Source organism: Eschrichtius robustus, chromosome 5 (assembly GCF_028021215.1).
Source record: "Eschrichtius robustus isolate mEscRob2 chromosome 5, mEscRob2.pri, whole genome shotgun sequence".
NCBI classification, from domain to species: Eukaryota; Metazoa; Chordata; class Mammalia; order Artiodactyla; family Eschrichtiidae; genus Eschrichtius; species Eschrichtius robustus.
Genome location: NC_090828.1, coordinates 72,181,840 through 72,203,065, shown reverse-complemented (window position 1 = coordinate 72,203,065; position 21,226 = coordinate 72,181,840). Strand labels below are relative to the sequence as shown.

The 21,226-nt window shown below is 38.7% G+C and overlaps 1 protein-coding gene across 3 annotated transcripts in view; it reads right to left on the bottom strand.

Moving 5' to 3' along the window:
- Window positions 1-21,226, bottom strand: part of LOC137765354 (CD302 antigen) — a 131,792-nt gene that overhangs the window by 97,944 nt on the left and 12,622 nt on the right. For all 3 annotated transcript variants that reach the window (XM_068545044.1, XM_068545045.1, XM_068545046.1), the window contains exons 4-13: window positions 19,302-19,466; window positions 13,046-13,156; window positions 11,780-11,920; window positions 9,338-9,532; window positions 8,241-8,398; window positions 6,017-6,127; window positions 5,375-5,463; window positions 5,082-5,251; window positions 2,525-2,724; window positions 1,813-1,955 (exon numbers count right to left, since the gene is read on the bottom strand). In XM_068545044.1, the coding sequence (XP_068401145.1) occupies window positions 1,813-1,955; window positions 2,525-2,724; window positions 5,082-5,251; window positions 5,375-5,463; window positions 6,017-6,127; window positions 8,241-8,398; window positions 9,338-9,532; window positions 11,780-11,920; window positions 13,046-13,156; window positions 19,302-19,466 (1,483 nt within the window). The remainder of the gene's footprint in view (window positions 1-1,812; window positions 1,956-2,524; window positions 2,725-5,081; window positions 5,252-5,374; window positions 5,464-6,016; window positions 6,128-8,240; window positions 8,399-9,337; window positions 9,533-11,779; window positions 11,921-13,045; window positions 13,157-19,301; window positions 19,467-21,226) is intronic.

The window sequence follows — 21,226 nt, the reverse complement described above, 5'->3', positions numbered from 1 at the left end:
TGTCTTTGAAATTTTTTTCAAGTAGGGAGCATTATCTATTACTACCTTCACAAATGAAAAACCACACCACTGGGAACTAAGATCAACACATTGCCCACATTTTCCAGTTCAAAACTCTTTAGATGTCAGTTTTTAAAATGCCTTCTTATATTTAATGGCCTAGAGAAGAAGGCTAGCTGGATTTTGTGTTTTGGTACCTGTTTTATTTTTGCTATTTTTCTTTGAAGTCTTTGTTTTTTTGAGTCAAAATGATCAGGAAAGTATTCACTAGGATATGCCCAGGTGGTGATTTCTTTTCCATAATTTTGCCTGATATACCCTGACTCCTTGATTTACAAATTTAGGTCTTTTCGATTCAAAAAGTGAGGGGAGGGACTTCCCTCATGGTCCAGTGGCTAAGAATCCGCCTTCCAATGCAGGGGACGCAGGTTTGATCCCTGGTCTGGGAAATAAGAACCCACATGCCGCGGAGCAACTAAGCCCTTGCACCACAACTACTGAGCCCCCACACTCTGGAGCCCGCGAGCCACAACTACAGAGCCTGTGTGCCGCAACTACTGAGCACACACTCTCTGGAGCCCGCGCACCACAACTAGAGAGCTTGTGCGCTGCAACTACTGAGCCCATGCTCTCTGGAGCCTGCGCACCACAACTACAGAGGCTGTGCACCACAACTACAGAGCCCACGCTCTCTGGAGCCTGTGCACCACAACTAGAGAGAAGCCTGTGCACTGCAACGAAGAGCCCATGCGCTGCAATGAAAGATCCCGCATGCTGCAACTAAGACCCGACACAGCCAAAAATAAATAAATAAATTAATTAAAAAGTTCATTCTCTTAAAAAAGAAAACAAAAAAAAAGTGAGGGGAAAAATAAATTGTGAAGTAGAAGCCCCTCATACCTATGATTGTCCCCAAAGCTTCAGAAAAATTTCCCTCTATGGCAGCAACACCTGGCCCATATTTCTCCACATTATCTTTAAGGACATCAAGAAAACCGTTCAGGAATCCTCCTTCTACATAACATCAAAATCACAGTGGCTTATTGACTCCATCTTTGTAACATCTCTGATCACTTCCTTATTGTCCCATCTTACTGCCCTTCTTCAATGTAGTTTTCTACCAGCTGGGCTGTAATAGCCTTATAATTAATTGTTCTGCATCTACCTACCACGTCTGTCTGTCTGTCTGTCTGTCTGTTTTTCTCTCTCTCTCTCTCTCTCCACACACACACACACACACACACATACACACTTTGTTTTTGTTTGTTTGTTTTTTGCCTATTGACTTAATATTAAACTCCTTCCCTGGCAAGAAAGGGTGTTCTAATTTTATACCCAAATTCCATTTTCTAGCTAAGTTCTATGGCTCATTTCTCTTTCACCATATCTTTATATTCTAGTCTCAGTTCCTTTGCTTATGTTCTGCTTTCCCTGGCTTTTTCTCCCATCTTAACTTTCAAGTATTACCTTACTTCCTAAGAACCATCCTTCTTCATAACATTTTCCCCAATTATACCTCCCAGAAACACTTCCTCCCTCCTCTAAATTCCCATGGCCTCTCCTTACTCATGTTCTAGACTTTTCCACCATACTTTTATTATCCCCACTGCTGGACATTATTACACTACACAAAGGGTGGGGACTCTGTCTCCTTCATCTCTGAATCCCTCATAGCGTCTTGCACATAAAAATGTTTGATGTTGAATGACTGTCAAAGTACTGAATAACCCTTTTAGATAATAAAACATGTCAATTCTGAATACCTAGAGGACATCAAATTTAACATAGAAGATCTCATTCTAAAAGTATTACCTGAACTGGTCTGTTAGAAAGTGAAGAAATTTCTTTATTTCATCCATATGACTGAAGCTAGGAAGGTGCCCTCCAAGTGCTTGGCAGAATCTCTCAGCTTCTTCCCAGTTCCTCTTTCTTACAATTCTTTCTATATGAAATAGCTTAACAAAATATAATGTTAATTTGTTTTCTGGTATAATCATAAAGTATTCATAATTTCAAAGTTGATTACAGTCAAATGTGTGAGCCCCTGAAATGGACTCTTAGAAGTGTAATAAAGACAGAGGTAAAGGCCCATATACTGTGATACAGACAGGTCCTGCTGTAAAGTGTCAACTAGAGGCCAGACTGACACGGACCCTAAAATAAAATTTTTGACTTGTAAGAAGTGACAGAACTCTTCATTTGACAACACTAATTAGAGGGATATGAGAATCATAAGCAAAGTATTAGCATGGCATGCAGCTCATCCAATTTCCCAAAACAAAAGAACCCTAGGAAAGAGCCAGTTCTGGCTCTGGCCCTGCTCTTTTGGGTAGCACGTGAGTTTATATGGGAATGAGTCATCTGACACCAGAGGTTCAATGATACCCTGACAAGGACGCTGTGCTCCCAAACACTTCAGTAGGTGATGTATGTGTCTGGGGAGAAGCACAGTTTGTACAAAGACATGGACTAGGAGAGCAGACAGATAGCTTCGTTGAGGGATTGAATGAGAACATTACTTTACCTTATAACAAGAAAGACCTGAGGGGAAACTATGCCAGCCTTCAGGACAGGGGTCTTCAGGCTTGGGGGCTGTTTTTTCAGGCTCAGGGGTCTCACTTATTTTCTTGCAAATTGAAAGTGCTCTGAAGCTTCTGCAGTCTTTTACCTCCCACTTTCCAAGAGACTTTCCCGTTGCCATAGCCACACACCCTCCTGGAGAAGCTGGGGTTGAACGGAAAAGTTTAATTAAAAATAACATTAAAGGGACTTCCCTCGTGGTCCAGTAGTTAAGAATCCGCCTTCCAATGCAGGGGACGCGGGTTCGATCCCTGGTCAGGGAACTAAGATCCCACATGCTGTGGGGCAACTAAGCCCGCGTACCGCAACTACTGAGCACGTGAGCCACAACTAGGGAGAAGCCTACATGTCACAGCTAGAGAGAAGCCAGCGCACCACAACGATGATCCCGCATGCCGCAACGAAGATCCCAGGTGCTGCAACTAAGACCTGATGCAGCCAAAAAATAAAATGAATAAATAAATATTTTTAAAAAACATTAAAAAATTAAAGCCCCAACATTTTCTAGTGCCTACACACTTTGATTCAAAGTGGGGAGAGAGAATAGGAAAGAAAATGGAGGAAATAAATGTGTTGTTCACAATAATAATGATGACAGTAATACAGAGAAGTGTTTACTACTTGCCAGGTGCTATTCTAAGAGGATTAAATGAATTGATCGTCACATAGAGTAGATTCTATTGTCACACTGAGGTACAGTGAGGATTAGTGATTTGTCCAAGGTCACATGTGAGTAAGTTGCTGATCCAGAATTGGAATCTAGGTGGTGTGTGTGTAGAGCTGTACCCTAAACCACTATGATGCTCAGAACAGTCTCAACCGTTCATATTCACCTAACAGCTTTCAACAGTTTTTAAGCAACTTAGTAAACCTCAAAACAACACTCTCAGATTCAGATCCAAAGGAGGAGCTGGTACAATAAAGGTAAAAGGAGGTGTGTGGTAATATACATTTGTTTACTATTTATTTTATGGCAGCCAGAATTTTATTTACTCACTACAACATTAAAAGATAGTTTGTATTGTCAGATCCATTTCCAGATGAAGAATTAGTGACTTGCCCACAATCATAGTTAGTGAGTGGTGGAGTCAGAACTTGAACCCAGATTTGTCTGGCAAAATGCCATGCTCCCTTTCCCATTACATCACACTGCTTAAAATGTGCAGAGGACAAGAAGAAAATACATTGCAAAGTAATAAGGACAACTTCCATTCCGTCACACAGAGAAGCCAGATGGTCTCATGTCTCATTATACAAGGACAGCAAGAGGAACAAGGGACTGGGAAAAATAATGCTGTGCTACCCTGGATGGGTGTGCTGTTTTCTCTGATTCTACCCCCTATCCATGGCTTGCCCAGTGCAAACCAAACTGGCTGAATCTGGGAGTAATAATGGTAAAGAGGACTTAAAAGGCAGTCTTTCTGGCTACAGACTGAGACAATAGCTTTTATAGCTACTTCCTAAGCACCCCTGCCCCAAACCACTGAGGCTTATCCATGAAGAATGTGACACTGACTCTAAAATGTCTGAGTGTCTATAAAAGAAATCACGTATTTTGTATTTTAGAACATTCTAATTTGAGGTGAAATTTAACCAGGATTAGCATCTGCATCCTCCATCTTCTACAAGTAAAAAGATGACCTTGTTATTATCAATACCACTCATATTTATATTGATGATCATGTATTACAAATTTTGTGGGCATTCTCTATTTCAAATATTGTGTTGAACTACACATTCACATGTTCCAATTTCTATGTTATAAAAATGGTCTTCATGATTCCATTATACAAACATAAGAAAATATAAATAATTCAAAGGAAGAAAAGTCGAATGCTGTCTCATAAAAAGCCAAAGGCCTCTAAAAAGCATTGAATTAGAAATCAGATCTGGATTTAACCATTCAATAAGCAGGTAACCTTTGACAAGTAAGTCACCTTTCTAAGCCTCTGTTTTCTCAACTCTAAAATCAGAAGGGCCTTCTGAGGCCTTTTCTGGCTCAAGTGTTCTGATTCTATGGCTAACTATGGTCAATGCTTTAGGCTAAAGAAGGATAAACTACCTTTCAGAATAAATAATACCTACAATACATTGCCTCCTTAATTCTCACCCATTGAGAATAACAGAAATAAACACATTCAACTTTGGAGAAAGAAGTTAAGAAGCAGAGAGGTGAAAATGTAAAGTGCTCCACAATGAAGCTTCTAGGTTCTGTTTGAGACTACATGGAAAAGATAACAAACTCACACTGACGCTTCTAGCTCTGTGCCATTAGACGGTGGTTTCTGAGAACTGAGTTTTCTAGCTTTTATCGGGTAATTGCCGAGGATTTCATAGGGAAGACATAGTCGCTGCTTCTATTTATGGTTCCATAGATAGACTCTAGTCCTGAAGATCATCATCCTCTTCATATTTCAAAGGTAAGTGAAGAACACATTTGGGAGGAATGCTGCCTCTCACAGGTCACTGGATTCTACTGCTTTCAAGGCTAAGGCACTCACCTGGCTCAAGAAAATTCCAGTTGGAAAACGTTACAGCCCGCTTTATTCCACCAGCGCTTCCCCAACTATACTCTCCACTTGCATCTGTATCTCTCAGGCCAGTCCAGAAGTATTTTTCTGGAGACTTAGTATACTTCTTAATCATATCATTCAGGTATTCTTGCTCAAATCTACAAAATGAGAGCCAAATTAGTAGGTGTTTTTTACAGTGACTGAAATACTATATAAATTGAAGACGCACTTTTTTTTAGGAAGATTATTTAGCAAAGGAACCCAGAGTTAAAAGTTCACACCTGCTAGTAACAGTCAGATTGCAGTTGGTTCCAAAGGGGACCTCATCCTTGTAAATCTTGTAACAGGCTTCTCCATGTCTCTTCCAGCCCTAAATCAGAGGAAAAATATCACACTGTCTTCTGCACTTGATAAGAAGCAAGTTTCTGTTACATAAGTAACATCTTACAACTAAGGGAAATTAAGGACATGGGCAGGGAATTTAAACACATGATGAGAGTGGGATACAATTTCATAGAAAACCTCCATAAGCCTGTGAGCCTGCGTCAGACAGAAGGAATGTCTTAACTTTCTTTACCCCTAATGCCTAGCTCATCATAAGAGTATAACAGTTGTTAGTTCAATAATTTTTGAATAAGAATAATGCAAGTAAGAGAAGTAAAAAATCAGCATTGAGGATATAATCGTATACATTTTTATAGAAATTCATGAATAGATAATTATTTTTCCTATAACTCTTTTTTCTTCTGTAAGAGTGCCGATATCTATGATTCACCACCTTCTGGCTTGCTCTAATGTATAAATGAACAGAACCTAGTAATTTCTTCTATTTTCCAAGTCTAAAGTATGTAAGTCTCAACTACCATATCTAACCAAGAAGGTATAATATCGCTTAGAAAAATTTCCACAGGGGTTTTACATACCTCACCTGGAGGACACATCTTATCAGATCTTGTATCATTCAATTTTTCTCCCTTTTTCTTACATACATATTTAAGTTTCTCTTCACATGACTGGACCTTCCACTGACCTAGCTTTTAAAAAACAGAAAATAATTTTTCCCACAAGAGAAATGATTTGCCACATATTTAGAATTGAACTCTTATCTTAAATCAAGATAGTTTCTTCCCACAACTATCAGGGAGGGAGAGGGGGAGGAGGGGAAGGAGGAAAGTGAGGGGGAGAAAATGAATATAAATGAATGATTAAATCTGAGAACATACTCCTAGAAAATGCTACCCAACAAACCTGGAAGCCTGTTACTTCAGCATCACCTCAAGGTCACAGTGGGGATGAGTTTCATATAAGTTCTTATAAGTGTGACAATAAAACCACCAAAGGACACTATACAGAAGTTGAAGAGAGAAGAACCCAGCCCACAGAGTTGCCAGAGTTGTAGTCTTCTTCCATATGACACAGCCAAAGTTTGTCCACAGGTTAAAAAACTTTGGGGCAACAGTAGCCAGGACATGGAAGCAACCTAAGTGTCCATCGACAGATGAAAGGATAAAGAAGATGTGGCACATATATACAATGGAATATTACTCAGCCAGTAAAAGAAATGAAATTGAGTTATTTGTAGTGAGGTGGATGGACCTAGAGACTGTCATACAGAGTGAAGTAAGTCAGAAAGAGAAAAACAAATACTGTATGCTAACACATACATATGGAATCTAAAAAAAAAGAATGGTTCTGAAGAACCTAGAGGCAGGACAGGAATAAAGATGCAGACATAGAGAATGGACTTGAGGACACAGGGAGAGGGAGGGGTAAGCTGGGATGAAGTGAGAGAGTGGCATGGAGTTATATGTACTACCAAATGTAAAATAGATAGCTAGTGGGAAGCAGCCGCATAGCACAGGGAGATCAGCTCAGTGCTTTGTGACCACCTAAAGGGGTGGGATAGGGAGGGTGGGAGGGAGAAGCAAGAGGGAGGGGATATGGGGATATATGTATATGTATAGCTGATTCACTTTGTTATAAAGCAGAAACTAACACACCATTGTAAAGCAATTATACTCCAATAAAGATGTTAAAAAAAAAAACAAAAAAAACCACTTTGGGGCAGGTCACCTAATCTCCCTGTCTGAGTTTCCTCATATGTAAGAAGATGATGGTGATTAGAACAGCGACTCTCCAAGAATTTTAGAATCAAAAGTTTCTGCCAACTCTACTTCAGTCTAGACGTCAAAGTTCTATCTTTCAAATATGCTACTTAACACTTATTTTGCTTAAGTCACTCTGCTTTCTTTGAATTAAATTTTAGTAAGTCAATTGTGATACGGGTCAGTTTTGAACATTGGAAACTGTCTAGATAAGCCATCAGTTCACTCTGGCCTATGGGACCTCATTTCTATCTTTGATACTCTTTTAAAGATATCCTGTGTATCCTTTTAAATAGAGTATTAAATGTGACACCTTTCTAAATTCAGCTTTACACCTTTCTAAAAACATCTTTACTATTGAAACACTTCTAAATAGTCCTACCATTTATTGCTTCCACTTAAGTCTCTCTAGAAGTCTGAGTGACACAATTGGCCTCCCAGACAATTAGGAGTCCACAGGAAAGTGCTACAAACAAAAATATAGAGACATATATGTCCTTTCGGCTCAATAGTTTATTCTGGACTCTTCTGAAAGTCCAAAGCATGCTTTATTGAGCATGCTTACTGAAGCATGCTCAATAAACATTTATGCATTCTATAGGAGTAAGATATTCTCTGAACAAAGTCAGACCTAATTTTTTAACAAAACTAGTTTTTCAGTTCTCAAAGTTGAATTACTTTGATCTGAACATGAGAAGATGGGATTTTCCAGGTTAAATTGTGGCTACCTGCTAAATATCACACTGGTGGTACTGAGAGAAAGCAGAAGCAATCTGGCACAAGAATCTGAGCTCTAAAGGGATTCTCTTGATCTGTTTCACACCAGAGAAGATACTCTCAGACAGGAATCGGATTGCTTCTTTAGTAATTGCTTTATTTACCTTTTTTCAGCAGCTACTGGGAAGACAGTCTACAGTGCTATTACCTTTTATTTTCTTTCCCAGCTTAAACACAAATATCCCAACCAAAGTCATCTTACTATTATTATTAGATTTTCAGGTATAACAATAAGGATATAAATAAACTTGAGGAGGTTTCCTACCTTTCCTAAATAGGAAACACAGTTGGGAGTGTTATTGTAGGGAACATATGGCTCATTCTCGTCCCAGTAAGTCAGAGTAACTTCAGTACCATCTGACCACTGAAATAGAGTTGGTGTATTTATGTTCCTAAGGCCTGTCCATATTTCTTCTTTGGCATCTAAAAGAAAAATGTTTTATTTGTTTGGTTACTCAATTACATACTTCAATATGTACACTGCTACTGATTGTTACATTCTGATATGGGGCGTTAACGAGCCTTGATGGTATTTCTTTTCTTTTAAAATTTTAATTCAGAAAATGGTATTCTTAATTAATCTGTAAAAGTATTGATAAGTTAGGCAGGCCCGATGATGAGGGCTTTTCAGGTCACTTATGCAGGTAGGGTACACAGGTGGAACAGCTGTACTATGACCCGTAGGCTGGATGTTCCTGATACCTGGTTTAGATAAACCTTGCTTTATGAGAAATAATGAAACTCTACAAATACAGTCATAGATATTCCAGTTAGAATAAGGATATTGTCCATCACCGCCATGGAATGACTATACTGCCTTCCCAGGTAAAACAACTGGCACCATGCTGGCACAGAACAGGTATCTAGTACTTGCTATTACTATGGGTGAATCCTAGGAGGAGGTCTTAATACTGGCTCTCTGGTGTTTTGTTCTTCATTTTTCAGCTTTCAAATAATTATAAAAGTGAAATAATCATCACTTAACTGTTGGGAGTAATTTAAATAGCATTTAGCTTATGAGAAGAAGGAAATTATTCAATCAATGGTTGTACTGTCAGGTTGGTAGCTGCTAGCTACATGTGGCTATTTAAAACTGTAAATCAATTAAAATGAAATGAAAGTAAAAATTCAGTTCTCCAGTCGCCCTAGCTACATTTCAAGGGCTCAAAAGCCACAAGTGGCTGTTGGCTACTGAACTGGACAGCACAGGTTATAGAATGGTTCCATCACTGCAGAAAATTCTATTAGACAATGCTGAGGTATAGGATCAAACTATAAGCTTTTCATTCTTGCTAAGAATCTGAAAACAGGGATACATTAAAATGTTTTAAACCTCTCAAAGAGGATACCTTAAAAACTTACCCCCATTATGGAGTTTTGTGACAACCAGCTCCACATCTGCTAAAGAATGAATGCTGATGAGGTCACTGCTGAAGGTTTTGCATTTCATATGTGCCTTATCCCAGGAATCACTTTCATTTACCAGCAGATAGCAAAATCCATTATTTGGCAGCCAGTCTGCTGAATCACAGCGGGTATCTGAGTATGTCCAAACACCTGGAGGAAAAGAAGCTATTTATATTCCAGTAAAGACACATCTATTTTGAATCAATATTTAAATTCTTGAATATTGAATTGCAAATTCTTCTTTCTTGAATCATAAGGCTTCTGGAAAACTGGAGAATGTGATGTCAGATGGTACAGTGACATGAATTTTTGTGGTGCTTAATGTATACATAACATCATAAGGGTGACTGCAGGGATTCAGATAATAATGTGACTTTAAAGTGATACAAATGTGCTACATGGCTGGCCACAGACTATTTAAAGAGGGATTGCCCTTAGTCCTAGCAGACAGAAGAAAAGTGTGGGGTAAGCCAGTTGTTGACAAATCTCTTCCTGGGTATGGGATTTGTGAGGTTCCCCTCCAGTCTCTGACTTTGAGAGATTATGAAGTTGAGCCTCCTTTTCATGTATGGTCAGCTTAGCAAGGGAATGTGCATTAATGCTCACTGTTGAACAGAGAACAGGCAGAGATTTAAGGAACATAATAAGACATTTATTCACTTCACACCCAAGAAATGGCATCACTGGAGGGAAAGGGCAAAGGGCATCTCTGGACCTCTTCTTTCCTCCCCTCTGCTAGTCCTACGGTCCATGGAATGAGGGACTCTTTGTTTTGACTATAATAAAACTCACTCAAGTGATGGTCAAGAAAGATTAGAGAAAAAGAGCAAGGTATAAACCATACAAAATACTTCTACCTACCCCTCTTAACAGAACTAGAAAACAGTTTCGCTTTTCAGGCTTCACGGATTCGGACCATTTGGAATGTTTGTTATAAGAAAACACAGCATCTTAAAAATGTGGACAGTTTGATTTTTACTAAACGATACAATTCAGGTTCAGCTTCTCACACTTGTAAAATCACTCAATTAGCTTTAAGGTTCTGAAATAGCACTTATTATTATGATTATACTTTATAATTATAATAAAAGAACAGAGGGAAAAACACCCATAATTGAACTTGAAATAATTATGTTCATATTCTAGTCCTTGTCTCTATGAATACATATTTTTACAAGATTAAAATGATAGGTAGGCATATGATTGTTCTGCTTTTTGTATTTTCCTGCTGGCACCGTTATTTTAATAAATGCATACTGTTCAATCATGTGGAAGCATCTTGATTTACTTAATAATTGCTACTACAGGGTATTTATTTGATCTATCATTAGTCATCCTGGTTTATTTTCATTTGTGCTGTCTTTTCTGCTATGCCTTTTATTGTATGGACTAAATTTGGTTTGAATCAACTTGGAAGATAAATGTTCATTTTCCCCTATTATTTTTTAAACTTAAAAAATAGCTTTATGCTCCTATTTGGATGATAAGAAATTTTATACTTTATTCTCTTCCCCCAACATTCCTTAAAGCAAGACATTTTAAAATCTCCCTTTCTCCTCCCAGTTTTAAGTATTAGTTTTTCTTATTCAGTGAGGATTTAATCAAATACCAGGTATACGGTGGGCGCTGTGAAAGACAGCAGGGCATTTCTCTTCTCCATTCTTTCAAAGACTTTTCTTTCAAACTTTTAAACTTTTCTGCACCTCAGAAGTTTCAGCTGTCCTGTGTCTCTCTTACCCCCAAACTCCCTGGAAAAAACCCCCCTCTGTGTACATATTTTGTCCATCTGCACCCCTCCTTTCTACCTGATTTATCAACACAAAGAATCAGTCTGGCAAAGAAGGAGAGAGAGGTGGGCAAAGAAGGGGTGGGCATTGTGGGGAAGAGGGTGTGGGAACATTCCCGTGTCCATCATTTTTTACTTCCCACGGAGGCAGGTAATATGTAAGACCTGGCCTTAAAACAGTGGCCCTCAAACTTGAGTGTGTATCACAATCACCTGGAAGGCTTTTTAAAACACAGATTGCTGGTTCCCACCCTCAGAGCTCCTGATTCAGTAAATCTGGGGTAGGTCCTGAAATTTGCATTTCTTACAGGTACAGGTGAAGCTGATGCTCTTGGCCTGGGGAACCACTGCTCTAGAGAAAGAAGAGCCACCTGTGAACAGAAATATATTTCCTATCTAGAATATCTCTGCCTTCTCATGGGCATATACCAAACCAAAGCTTTACTCATGCGTAGTTGATAATATCTAACCACAGGTTCAAAACCAAATACTCCCCTGCATTGGCAGTATCAGGTGAAGGAAAGGGGAAAACAGGCATCTGAAATGGATTTACTTGACTTCACAAGACTGTAATTGTGGGACCTCTTTGTCGGAGGAAGTGAGAAAGGTACCTGTCAACTCCACTGTGTTATTTAACAGTTTCTTGCAGACGTAGGGCAGTTGAGCCTCACAGGAAAAACTCTGCCACAGACCCGAGTCGGCATCCATTCTTGCACAGCTCGATCTGTCAATTATAGGTGCACTCGGCACATCTTAAACAGTAGGATTTTCAAAGAGTTAAAAGAAGAAGGTTGGGGGCAAGGGTGGTGGCTAGAAAAAATAACTTGTATTCCTAATTTTCTGCTTTTATGGGGACTCATAAAATAGTTAAAACTTTCAACTAAATTGAAATGTATAAGCTGCAATGGACAATCATGGGCTTACCTATGTCTTTTAAAATACAGGATATGGCTGGGGCGGGGTGGGGGGGGCAGGAATACTCTGATCTGTTGTAGTTGATTTAAAAAACAAAACCAAAAACCAAACCTCTGCCCCTAACCAACTTGCATGTCGTATCTTGTGGTCAGTAGCACTTAATTTGTTACCCTACACAATAAAAATACTGATTTATGATTCTGCCATGCCTTTGAGGCTTTAAGATTAAATTCTCTTTAAAGATTTTATCTACTGAGATAATGGAAAATTTATTTACTACTTATAAAATTCCATTAACTAAAATGCCCCATGTATTGGTATTTTATTGTGCTTAACTTGTTTTTCTTATATGTATGCAGAATACTTTGGTACTGAAGTTAGTCATTCTACATTTGTCAGAAGCCTATGGTTTTATTTTTTAAAAAGGTATCTAAACCTTCTTTCCAGGGGGAAAAAAGGTATATTGGCTAGTTAGCGAGTTAGGGTTTGTTTTATTTAGTATAAAATTTTCTTTAAGGTCTTTTTTTGTGCATTAAAATATAACCATTATGTTGTCAGTACTTGGGTGCTGCAGTGGAAGACACCAAGAGTTTGAGAATGAGGAACTATTTCCATATCAGAGTTAAGCTGCAGATGAAACACAACATGGGTCAGTCATGGGCACGTCAAGTCCTCTCAGGGACACAGAATGGTTCCTGGGCCACAGAGTGGGGCTCATTCTGCTCCTATCTAAAAATGCAGGGTCACTCTAAAGATTAGGGACAAATGCTCAGTTGCCCATGCTGGGGGTCAACTTGCCTATAATGGCATCACAAGGGTGTAGGAAAAAATATTCTTCTGAGAGGTAACCATAATAAGAGTTGTCAAAGTTTGAAATTTGTACAAGCTCTCAGGGGATGGGAAGCTCTTATTTTTTTGAAGCTTGTGCTCTGTGTATAGTAAGTGGAAGAGGGAGCGATTACCTGGGTCCCAGTTGAGAAAGTTTAATGGCTTGTGGTCTGACCATTCCCAGCCTCTAGCAGAGTACAGCTGATTTAAACCAATCCAGAAAATTCTCGGAATGCCTTCTTTTTCTGTAAGAATTACACATTTTTAAAAAGTGACAAAATTACCTGTTATTATCTAAGTCAGACTTAAGTTTATACTAATAGCAAAAATATCTGAAGGCCTTGATTATGAGGCAGGAACCCTGTAGGAGGCTGTCTATCCAACAAAGGCAGATGATGCTGAGAGGCAACAAAACCTCAGTCTATTGAGAAACCCAAAGGCTGCTAAGTTAATTCAATGCTGCTTTCCCATTAGCTTGTCCAATTCCCTTTCTTCTAGTAAGAACAGAATTTTCTCAGAGTAGCTGTTTCACTATTTTTAACCCTCTTGTACTGATATAGAAAAGTAGTTTCCCTTACACATCTAAATTTTGAAGGTCTGATTATATTCCAGACTGACAGTTTAAATTCGTTAAGCACATATCATTTGCCAGGTACTAAGGACATAAAAACCAAAACGATAAAGTCCTGCCCTCATGACGATTTCAATCTAGTAGGACACAGATATGGATCCCCAAATGGTGAAGTGTAACCAGTACTGTTTCAGAAATATGTACTGAGCTAGGCAAGGGATATACAACTCTAGAGTCCAGAGGAGACATTAAGGCTGGAGATACAGAATGGGACACACACACACACAAGCACTCGTGTTACAGTTGAGATGCATCATTCAAATTTATTATTTGACAACTAGATGACATTAGCATAAAAGAAAAAGAGAAGCAGAAATAATTTAAATAGAGAAGCTAAGTGCTGATATGCCACTCAATGTGCACATGCTCACAAGCAATGGATGCAATCGTGCTTGCTGTATGGGTCCATGTGTATTAAAAAAAGAATGTGCGAACAATTGTAAGGATTTTCACACCACTGTCAAGGAAGTCGACACCATTATTCAAGAACCTGGTAAGACTTTATCGACATCACAAAGAATTTGAAGATATTAAGGGCCAGGTAGAAGAGATAAAGCAACTAATGAAATGGTCTACAGAAGACAAGGATGATGTTGACAAACAGGAAGAGCTAACAGGTTGGAATCTCTATAAATTTGTTGAAATATTCCCAGGAATAAAACACACGATAACAGTTTCTCAATTCCTCCCAAAGAATTCTGTATGATGTATTATAGTATTATATATATAATTCATATATCTCTCTATATAAATATAAAATACAATTCTATATTACATAATTTATATATTATATTATAAAAATAATTCTTAAAGTATGGATTTTGTTCCATCATATATATCAGATATATCTGTGTGTGATTTGCATGCAGAAAACCATATCCATACTTTAAGGGCTCTTGGAGGGTATTTTGACTATATGTAATTTTTGCCTTACTTTCACACTTTAGAACCCAAATGCCTAAAACAAGTAACTTCACTGGCACTGACACCTGGGAGTGGAGGAGAATCCCTGGGTAAAGCAGAAATAGCACCAGCAAAGGCAAAAGCGGCCAAGAGCAGTAACCCGGACACCAACATCCAAGGGATGCACAGGAGTCTGGGAAGAGGGTGGGAGGACAGAGGCCCAATTATCACTCCAGTGAGGAATAAATGTGAGGTTAAAAGTGAATTGTAAGGATACACTGTGCTTTCCAGGAGCTTCACTGTGAAAGACAGAGGCAGGGCTTCAGGGTCTAGGGAAAAAATTTTTAATGGTAGAAGTTTAAACAAGTTTATAGCCTACTGGGGAAGAGTTAATAGAGTGAGTGTCGATAAAAGTATAAGAGATAGAAGAAACAGTTGATGTGGATACAAAGAGCTTGGGGGAAGTAGTTAACCTTGAACGAGCTGGAGAAATAACAGTATAGATAGAGATAAATTTGTAAGTGTGAGGGTGACAAACTAAGGGTTCACCTCACTTTTCTCAAGGAGATAGATGATAAGGATACTCTCTCTACTAAGGAAGGAGAAGGTGGATGTTCGGGTAGCTGGCTTGAGGAGAATGCTGAAGGGAACTCTGGATTTATCCTTTTCTTTCACCTTGTTAGCAGAAGCAAAGGCTGCCAGCACTGGTATAGCAAGACCTTGAGGAATTACTCTAATGTAAATCTTTCTTCATCAGTAAATGTGATTGATTTTCCAGCATTCCTAAAGAAGTCCTGGGAACTATGACATATTTATGGTACTCCAGACTCAACCATACCCTGACATTCAGAATTCCTTTCATTCATTCATCTCTAACCAGGGATACTATAGAGGACCAATCCTTCCCGTCTATCCCAAGTTCAATGTCCTCTTTTCCATGAAGACTTTCCAGATATCCCCCAGCAGGAAGTCTGAATAATCCTACTGCTTCCTATGAATAATCCTATTGTTCACCTGCACACGACAAGTACACATTTACAATGGAACAAAATGATGTTTGGAGGGTGTCAGGCTCTTGTTTACTTCATCACAGTGTTCCATTTGTGATCTGTATTGATGATGACTTATTCTTCACTAGAATCATAAGATTTTAAAATTGTGACTGTGTTGGTAAATACAAATGCTCTTTATGTGTCTTGTGCCAGATGGGTGTGATAAATTTTAAAGGCCCTGGTTGGGCAAATGCAAAGGGCAGGGATTTCTTATATGGCCTGGACAATTTGGAGCTGGATTTTTTCCTTCATAGAGTCCAGGCAAGGAATGCTATGATGCATTCCTCCAAATGCATCATTAGATTGTTTGGCAGGGTGTTGACCAATTTGAGACTCTATCAATGCCCATTTTTGCCATCAAGAATCAGATGATTGCTAGCATAAGTTCCTATATCTAATCAAATGGGCGAGTCCAATGAGCTAGATATTCTTGACTGTCCCCAACACCCCTATTCAGACATGACCCTATATTTCTATTCCTCTTCCCACAATGAGAAACTGCAGGGCCTGATAATGGTCATGTATCTGGGATGAACATCAGAAAGGCCACAGCCAGCAGGGGCTCTGACCTAGGAGTGTTCTAGCCTTGGGTCATTATCAAGGTAGTTCAAAGTGAGCAGCCCCTCAGGCCAGAGATAAATTAGAAAGAACTGAAATGTGTTGTTCCTGCTCTGGGGACTCTCAGTCCTCCTTTGAGCTCTGGGGTTGAATCTGTGGTTACAGGTCCCTGGAAGGCCAGAGCCATAGGAAATTTGACTCTCAAACAAAATCCAGTGAGGCTGAGGAAACCAAATCCCCCACCATAGGTCCCTGTATTAGTAAAACAAAATCAAAACCAACTAATTGGGTGCAGGGCAGGCACAAAAGAGGAAGAAAGTTCTTTTAGACTGCATGGGATTTATCTTCAAGAGAGCTGATTCTGCTTTATTTCTGTCAGCAAATTCCCTAGTCCCACCTAACTACTAGCTACGAAACCCTGAGGTCCTTTGGGAATAACATTCTCCACTATCCTCTGCGTATGTACAACTCTTATTTCCCTGACTAGATCAAGCACTTTGATCACAAAATCTCTGATTCACTTTTGTGGGCCTCACTGTTCCTAGCGCACTGTTTAACATGGTAGTTTTCAGGGAAGGGACACAATATTAATAGGGACTTCAAGAAATGTTCCAGATGTTAAAGTACAGCTTTCTTAGGTCTTAGGAAACCAGCAATCATAATTAGGCGTATTGATATCTCTAAAGAGCACTCACAGTGAAAGAGAAGCTTGGATCATTAGAAAGGGCTGTACCTCTAAAATTAGTGATATGCAAAAAATGAGGGGAGTGTCTGGCCAGGGATAGGGGACAACTGGGTCCTTTAACACATTATCTCACTTTCATGTGTTATTAAAGAAAACTGATGCATAAAGGAACCCTGCAACATTTATTCCTCCAAATGCATCATTAGATTGTTTGGTATGGTGTTGACAGTCACACTTTGACACCTTTTTCCTTCATTGAAGCTATCAGTTTTCAAATGTCAGTATTTTGGGAGACTTAAATTTATTGGCCCTTTCTACTCTCAACAATATTTTTTGTAAGGTTTCAGCGGGGTCTGGAAAAGAATTCCATTGCCAAACACTAGCCCATTATGCTTCTGTGACAGATTTCTATTCAAGAGGTCTGATTATTTAAGTCCTGAACAACACAGGAAAAGGTTAAAACTATAAGAAAGAGGTCTGAATAAAGCTTAAGCCAGAAAGCATGACAAAAGACCAGCGGACTTTTTTTTGAGGTTACACTGGTTTATAACATTACAGAAGTTTCATGTGCGCAACATTATATTTCAACTTCTGTATACACTACAGCGTGCTCACCACCAAATTTTAGTTTCCATCCATCACTATACAGTTGACTCCTTTTACCCATTCCACCCACTTCTCTCCCTGCTTCCCCTCTGATAACCATTGCTCTGTTCTCAGTATCTATGTGTTTGTTTTTGTTTGGTTTGGGTTGTTTATTTATTTATTTAAATATTTCACATGAGTGGAACCGTACGGTATTTGTCTTTATCCGTCTGACTAATTTCATTTAACACAATACTATCAAGTTCTCCCCATGACGTTTTTCACAGGAATAGAACAAAATTTTATATAAACAAGATTTACCTGGAGCCACAAAAGACCCCAAATAACCAAAGCAATCCTGAGAAAGAAGAACAAAGCTGGAGGTAGCCACTCTCTGATTTCAAATTTTACCACAAAGCTATAGTAATTAAAACAGTATAGTATTGGTCGGAAAAACAGACATACAGATCAAAAGAACAGAATTGAGAGCCCAGAAATAAAGCCAGGAATATATGGACAACTGATTTATAACAAAGGGGCAAAGAACATACAATGGAGGAAGGATAGTCTCTTCAATAAATGGTATTGGGAAAACTGGACAGCCATGTACAAAAGAATGAAACTAGACCACTATCTTGTACCATACAAAAAAATCAACTCAAAATGGATTGAAGACTTGAATGTAAGATCTGAAACCATAAAACTCCTAAAAGAAAACATAGGCAGTATGTTCTTTGACACCAGTGTTAGCAATGTTTCTGGATATGTTTCCTTAGGCAAGAGAAACAAAAGCAAAAGTAAATAAACTGGCCTATATAAAACTGAAAGCTTCTGCACAGCAAAGGAAACCATCAACAAAACAAAAAGACAACCTACCAAATGGGAGAAAATATTTGCATGTCATTTATCCTATAAGCGGTTAATATTAAAAATATACAAAGAACTCATACATTTCAACAAGAAAAAACAAACAACCCAATTGAAAAATGGGCGGATGATCTGAATTGACATTTTTCCAAAGACGACATACAGATGGCCAACAGACATATGAAAAGATGTTCGACATTGCTAGTTATTAGGGAAATGCAAATCAAAACCACAATGAGACTTCACCTCCTGCCTGTTAGAATGGCAGTTGTCAAAAGGGCAAGAAATAAAAAATGCTGGAGAGGATGTGGAGAAATGGGAACCCTCTTACACTGTTGGTGGGAATGTAAAAGTCCAGTAGACTTTTAATGATGAAAACAAAGAAAGAAAGATATGTAAGAGGAGTAAGTACTATAGTAAAAAAGCAAGGGCTCTGGAGTTATACATGTTGATATTCAAATCCCAGTTCTGGTACTTCATAGCTCTGGGATGTTGGGTATATTATTTCTAAACATCAATTCCTAATCTGTAAGTGGGTATAAAAATACTTGTCTTATGGTGTTGTAATGATGATTAAATTATAGTTGACCCCTGAACAATATGGGTTTGAACTATGCAGGTCCACTTATATGCCAATTTTTTTCACTAAATACAAACTACAGAACTATACAATCTATGGTTGGTTGACTCTACGGATGTGGAATTGCACTCATTTATTCAAGTGTGAAGATTTTTTACTGAGGTGATCTACTCTGACTCAGCCATCTTCTCCACCTTCCTCAAGTTCTCTACCGTTCAATGTTCAAAGAGTGTAATGCTTATCTTTTTTCAAATCCTTTCACCTAGGCTTCAGGTAGCAGTTTAATCTTGCTACCTCACCTCGTTTTCTGAATATTAACCTCTCTTGGTCTCTATCATGAGATGCATTTTCAATGGACAGAATAGGATTATATTCAGTATTTTTTACTTGTGGGCTTTGGTGTTGAAGTTTAAATCCCAAGAAAAGATAAATATATGCAGAAAACAACATACCTAGATATGAAAACAGAAGGCAGACAGCACCTTTACAATCGCCGCAATTTGCTCTACCACACGCAACTTAAACCTACCTTTAAGATAAGTTAACTCAGCAGCACTGTTGATGCTCAGTAAGTCAGCTCCTTGATTCTGACATGAAACATAAGCTTTTTTCCAAGAAAGAGTTGCCTGAGTATTAAATTGGTAACAACTTCCCATCTCCTCTTTCTTTTCCCAATTATCTTCACAGCCATTTTCTATTGATAAAAAGATACGTTAGTGATCATAAAGTAAGGGCACAATGTTGTCTATTACTTAGAATGCCTACAAATACTGCCATTCAATTTGCATACTCTTAGGATATGCTAAAATGGAGGCTGTCATTGTTCTACTAGACAACATTTTGATTCTTTGGTTACACAAAAAAACTGAAGTCATAGGACAGGAAATGACTTAGGCTGGCTAAAGCTTCCACTCTCCTATCTTCTACTCTCCCTTTATCCCCATCAATTACAATGCCATGTTTTAGCCCATGCCTACCCTCTGCCTAAAAGTAGGAGTCTTCAACCGTGCTCAACCCCTGAGCTCACTTAAAGATGGTGGCAGACTGCAGAGGGGTTTGCCCATGGCCTGCAGTGAAACCACTGGATGTGCATGTGTGTGTGTTTAGACATGCTGCTTAAGTGCCCAAGATTTAAAGCCTAGTGATACCTTATTTGGGAAACTCAGTCCATTTTCTCCTTAATATTTTAATAGATGATTTAATATATGACAAATATTATATAACTAACATTATATATGCATTGTATATCTATATGTACATATATGTGTGCATATATTTGTTTATAAACATACATATACACATGTGAACATCATTTTCTTTAAAAAATATCTAAAAAGCATGTATAATTTCAGATGAAGAACCTTCAAGCTCTTTCTGGGACAAGATTTGTAGGTCTTGATACAACTAGTTCAAAAATATACTCACAGCCTCCTATGTGCTCCCAACAAGAGGAAAAAACCAACATAACTTATGTCAAGTGTATCCCAGGTATCACTTGGGGTTTTTCCAAAGGGTCTCCCATAACCAGTCAAACTTATGGACTCTCAAGCTGGAAGGCCCCTTAGAGATCATTTTGTGTAATGTCTTCATTTTACAGATAGGAACAAAGATATAGGGGTGTTTGTGGCAGAGCTATAACCAGAGTACTGTTGTCTAAGTCTGGTGTTGTTGATCTTCTGAATGGCATACACTGCTTCTTCAGCCACTTCTGAATGTCCTAAATAACAACAGAGGTTGTTGTGATATTTGGTAAAAACAAAATAGGTGGATTTGCAAGTGCACTGCCTAAAGGTTCTTTATTACCACTAAGGCCAACACTTGTACATCTGGAAACTTTCAGCAGGATGGCAGTGTGTTTGCTATAAAATACAGTCTCCATGGTTTGGCAGTCCTCAGGTTTGAGAAACTCACTATCTTGCTTCTTCTGTGGAAAGGGAGGCACATGAATGCACTGACAATCCCCCCTTCCATCCAAAGCAGGCTAAAGGCACCAAGACACATGTCAGTCAAGGCAGCAAGGTAGAATGGGATAAATACACAGGGGAATAAGGGTCAGGAATCCTGGGATCTCCACCCGGCTCCACACAAATATGGTCTGACCCAGACAGGCTATTTCATCAATCAAGGTCTGCTGCTCCTCACCTGAGAAATGAGGGTTTGCTCGGGATAACCTCTAAGCTCCCTTTCACAATCCCTAAAGTTTCTGATCCAGACTACAGTAAGATTTAAATGAAATTGGTGTCTGGTTGACCAAACCCTGCCTGTTATCAATTATAGCTGAAGTAAATAATGGCTTTTTATCTTTCAGTAGGTTCTAAGTGTTGAAGAGCCTGTGCCTCTACCTAGAAAAGTAATTCTCAAAGTGTGGTCCCCAGACCAGCATCATCTGGGAACTCACTAAACTGCAAATTTTTGGGCCCCATTCCAAATCCACCAAATTACAATTTCTGGACG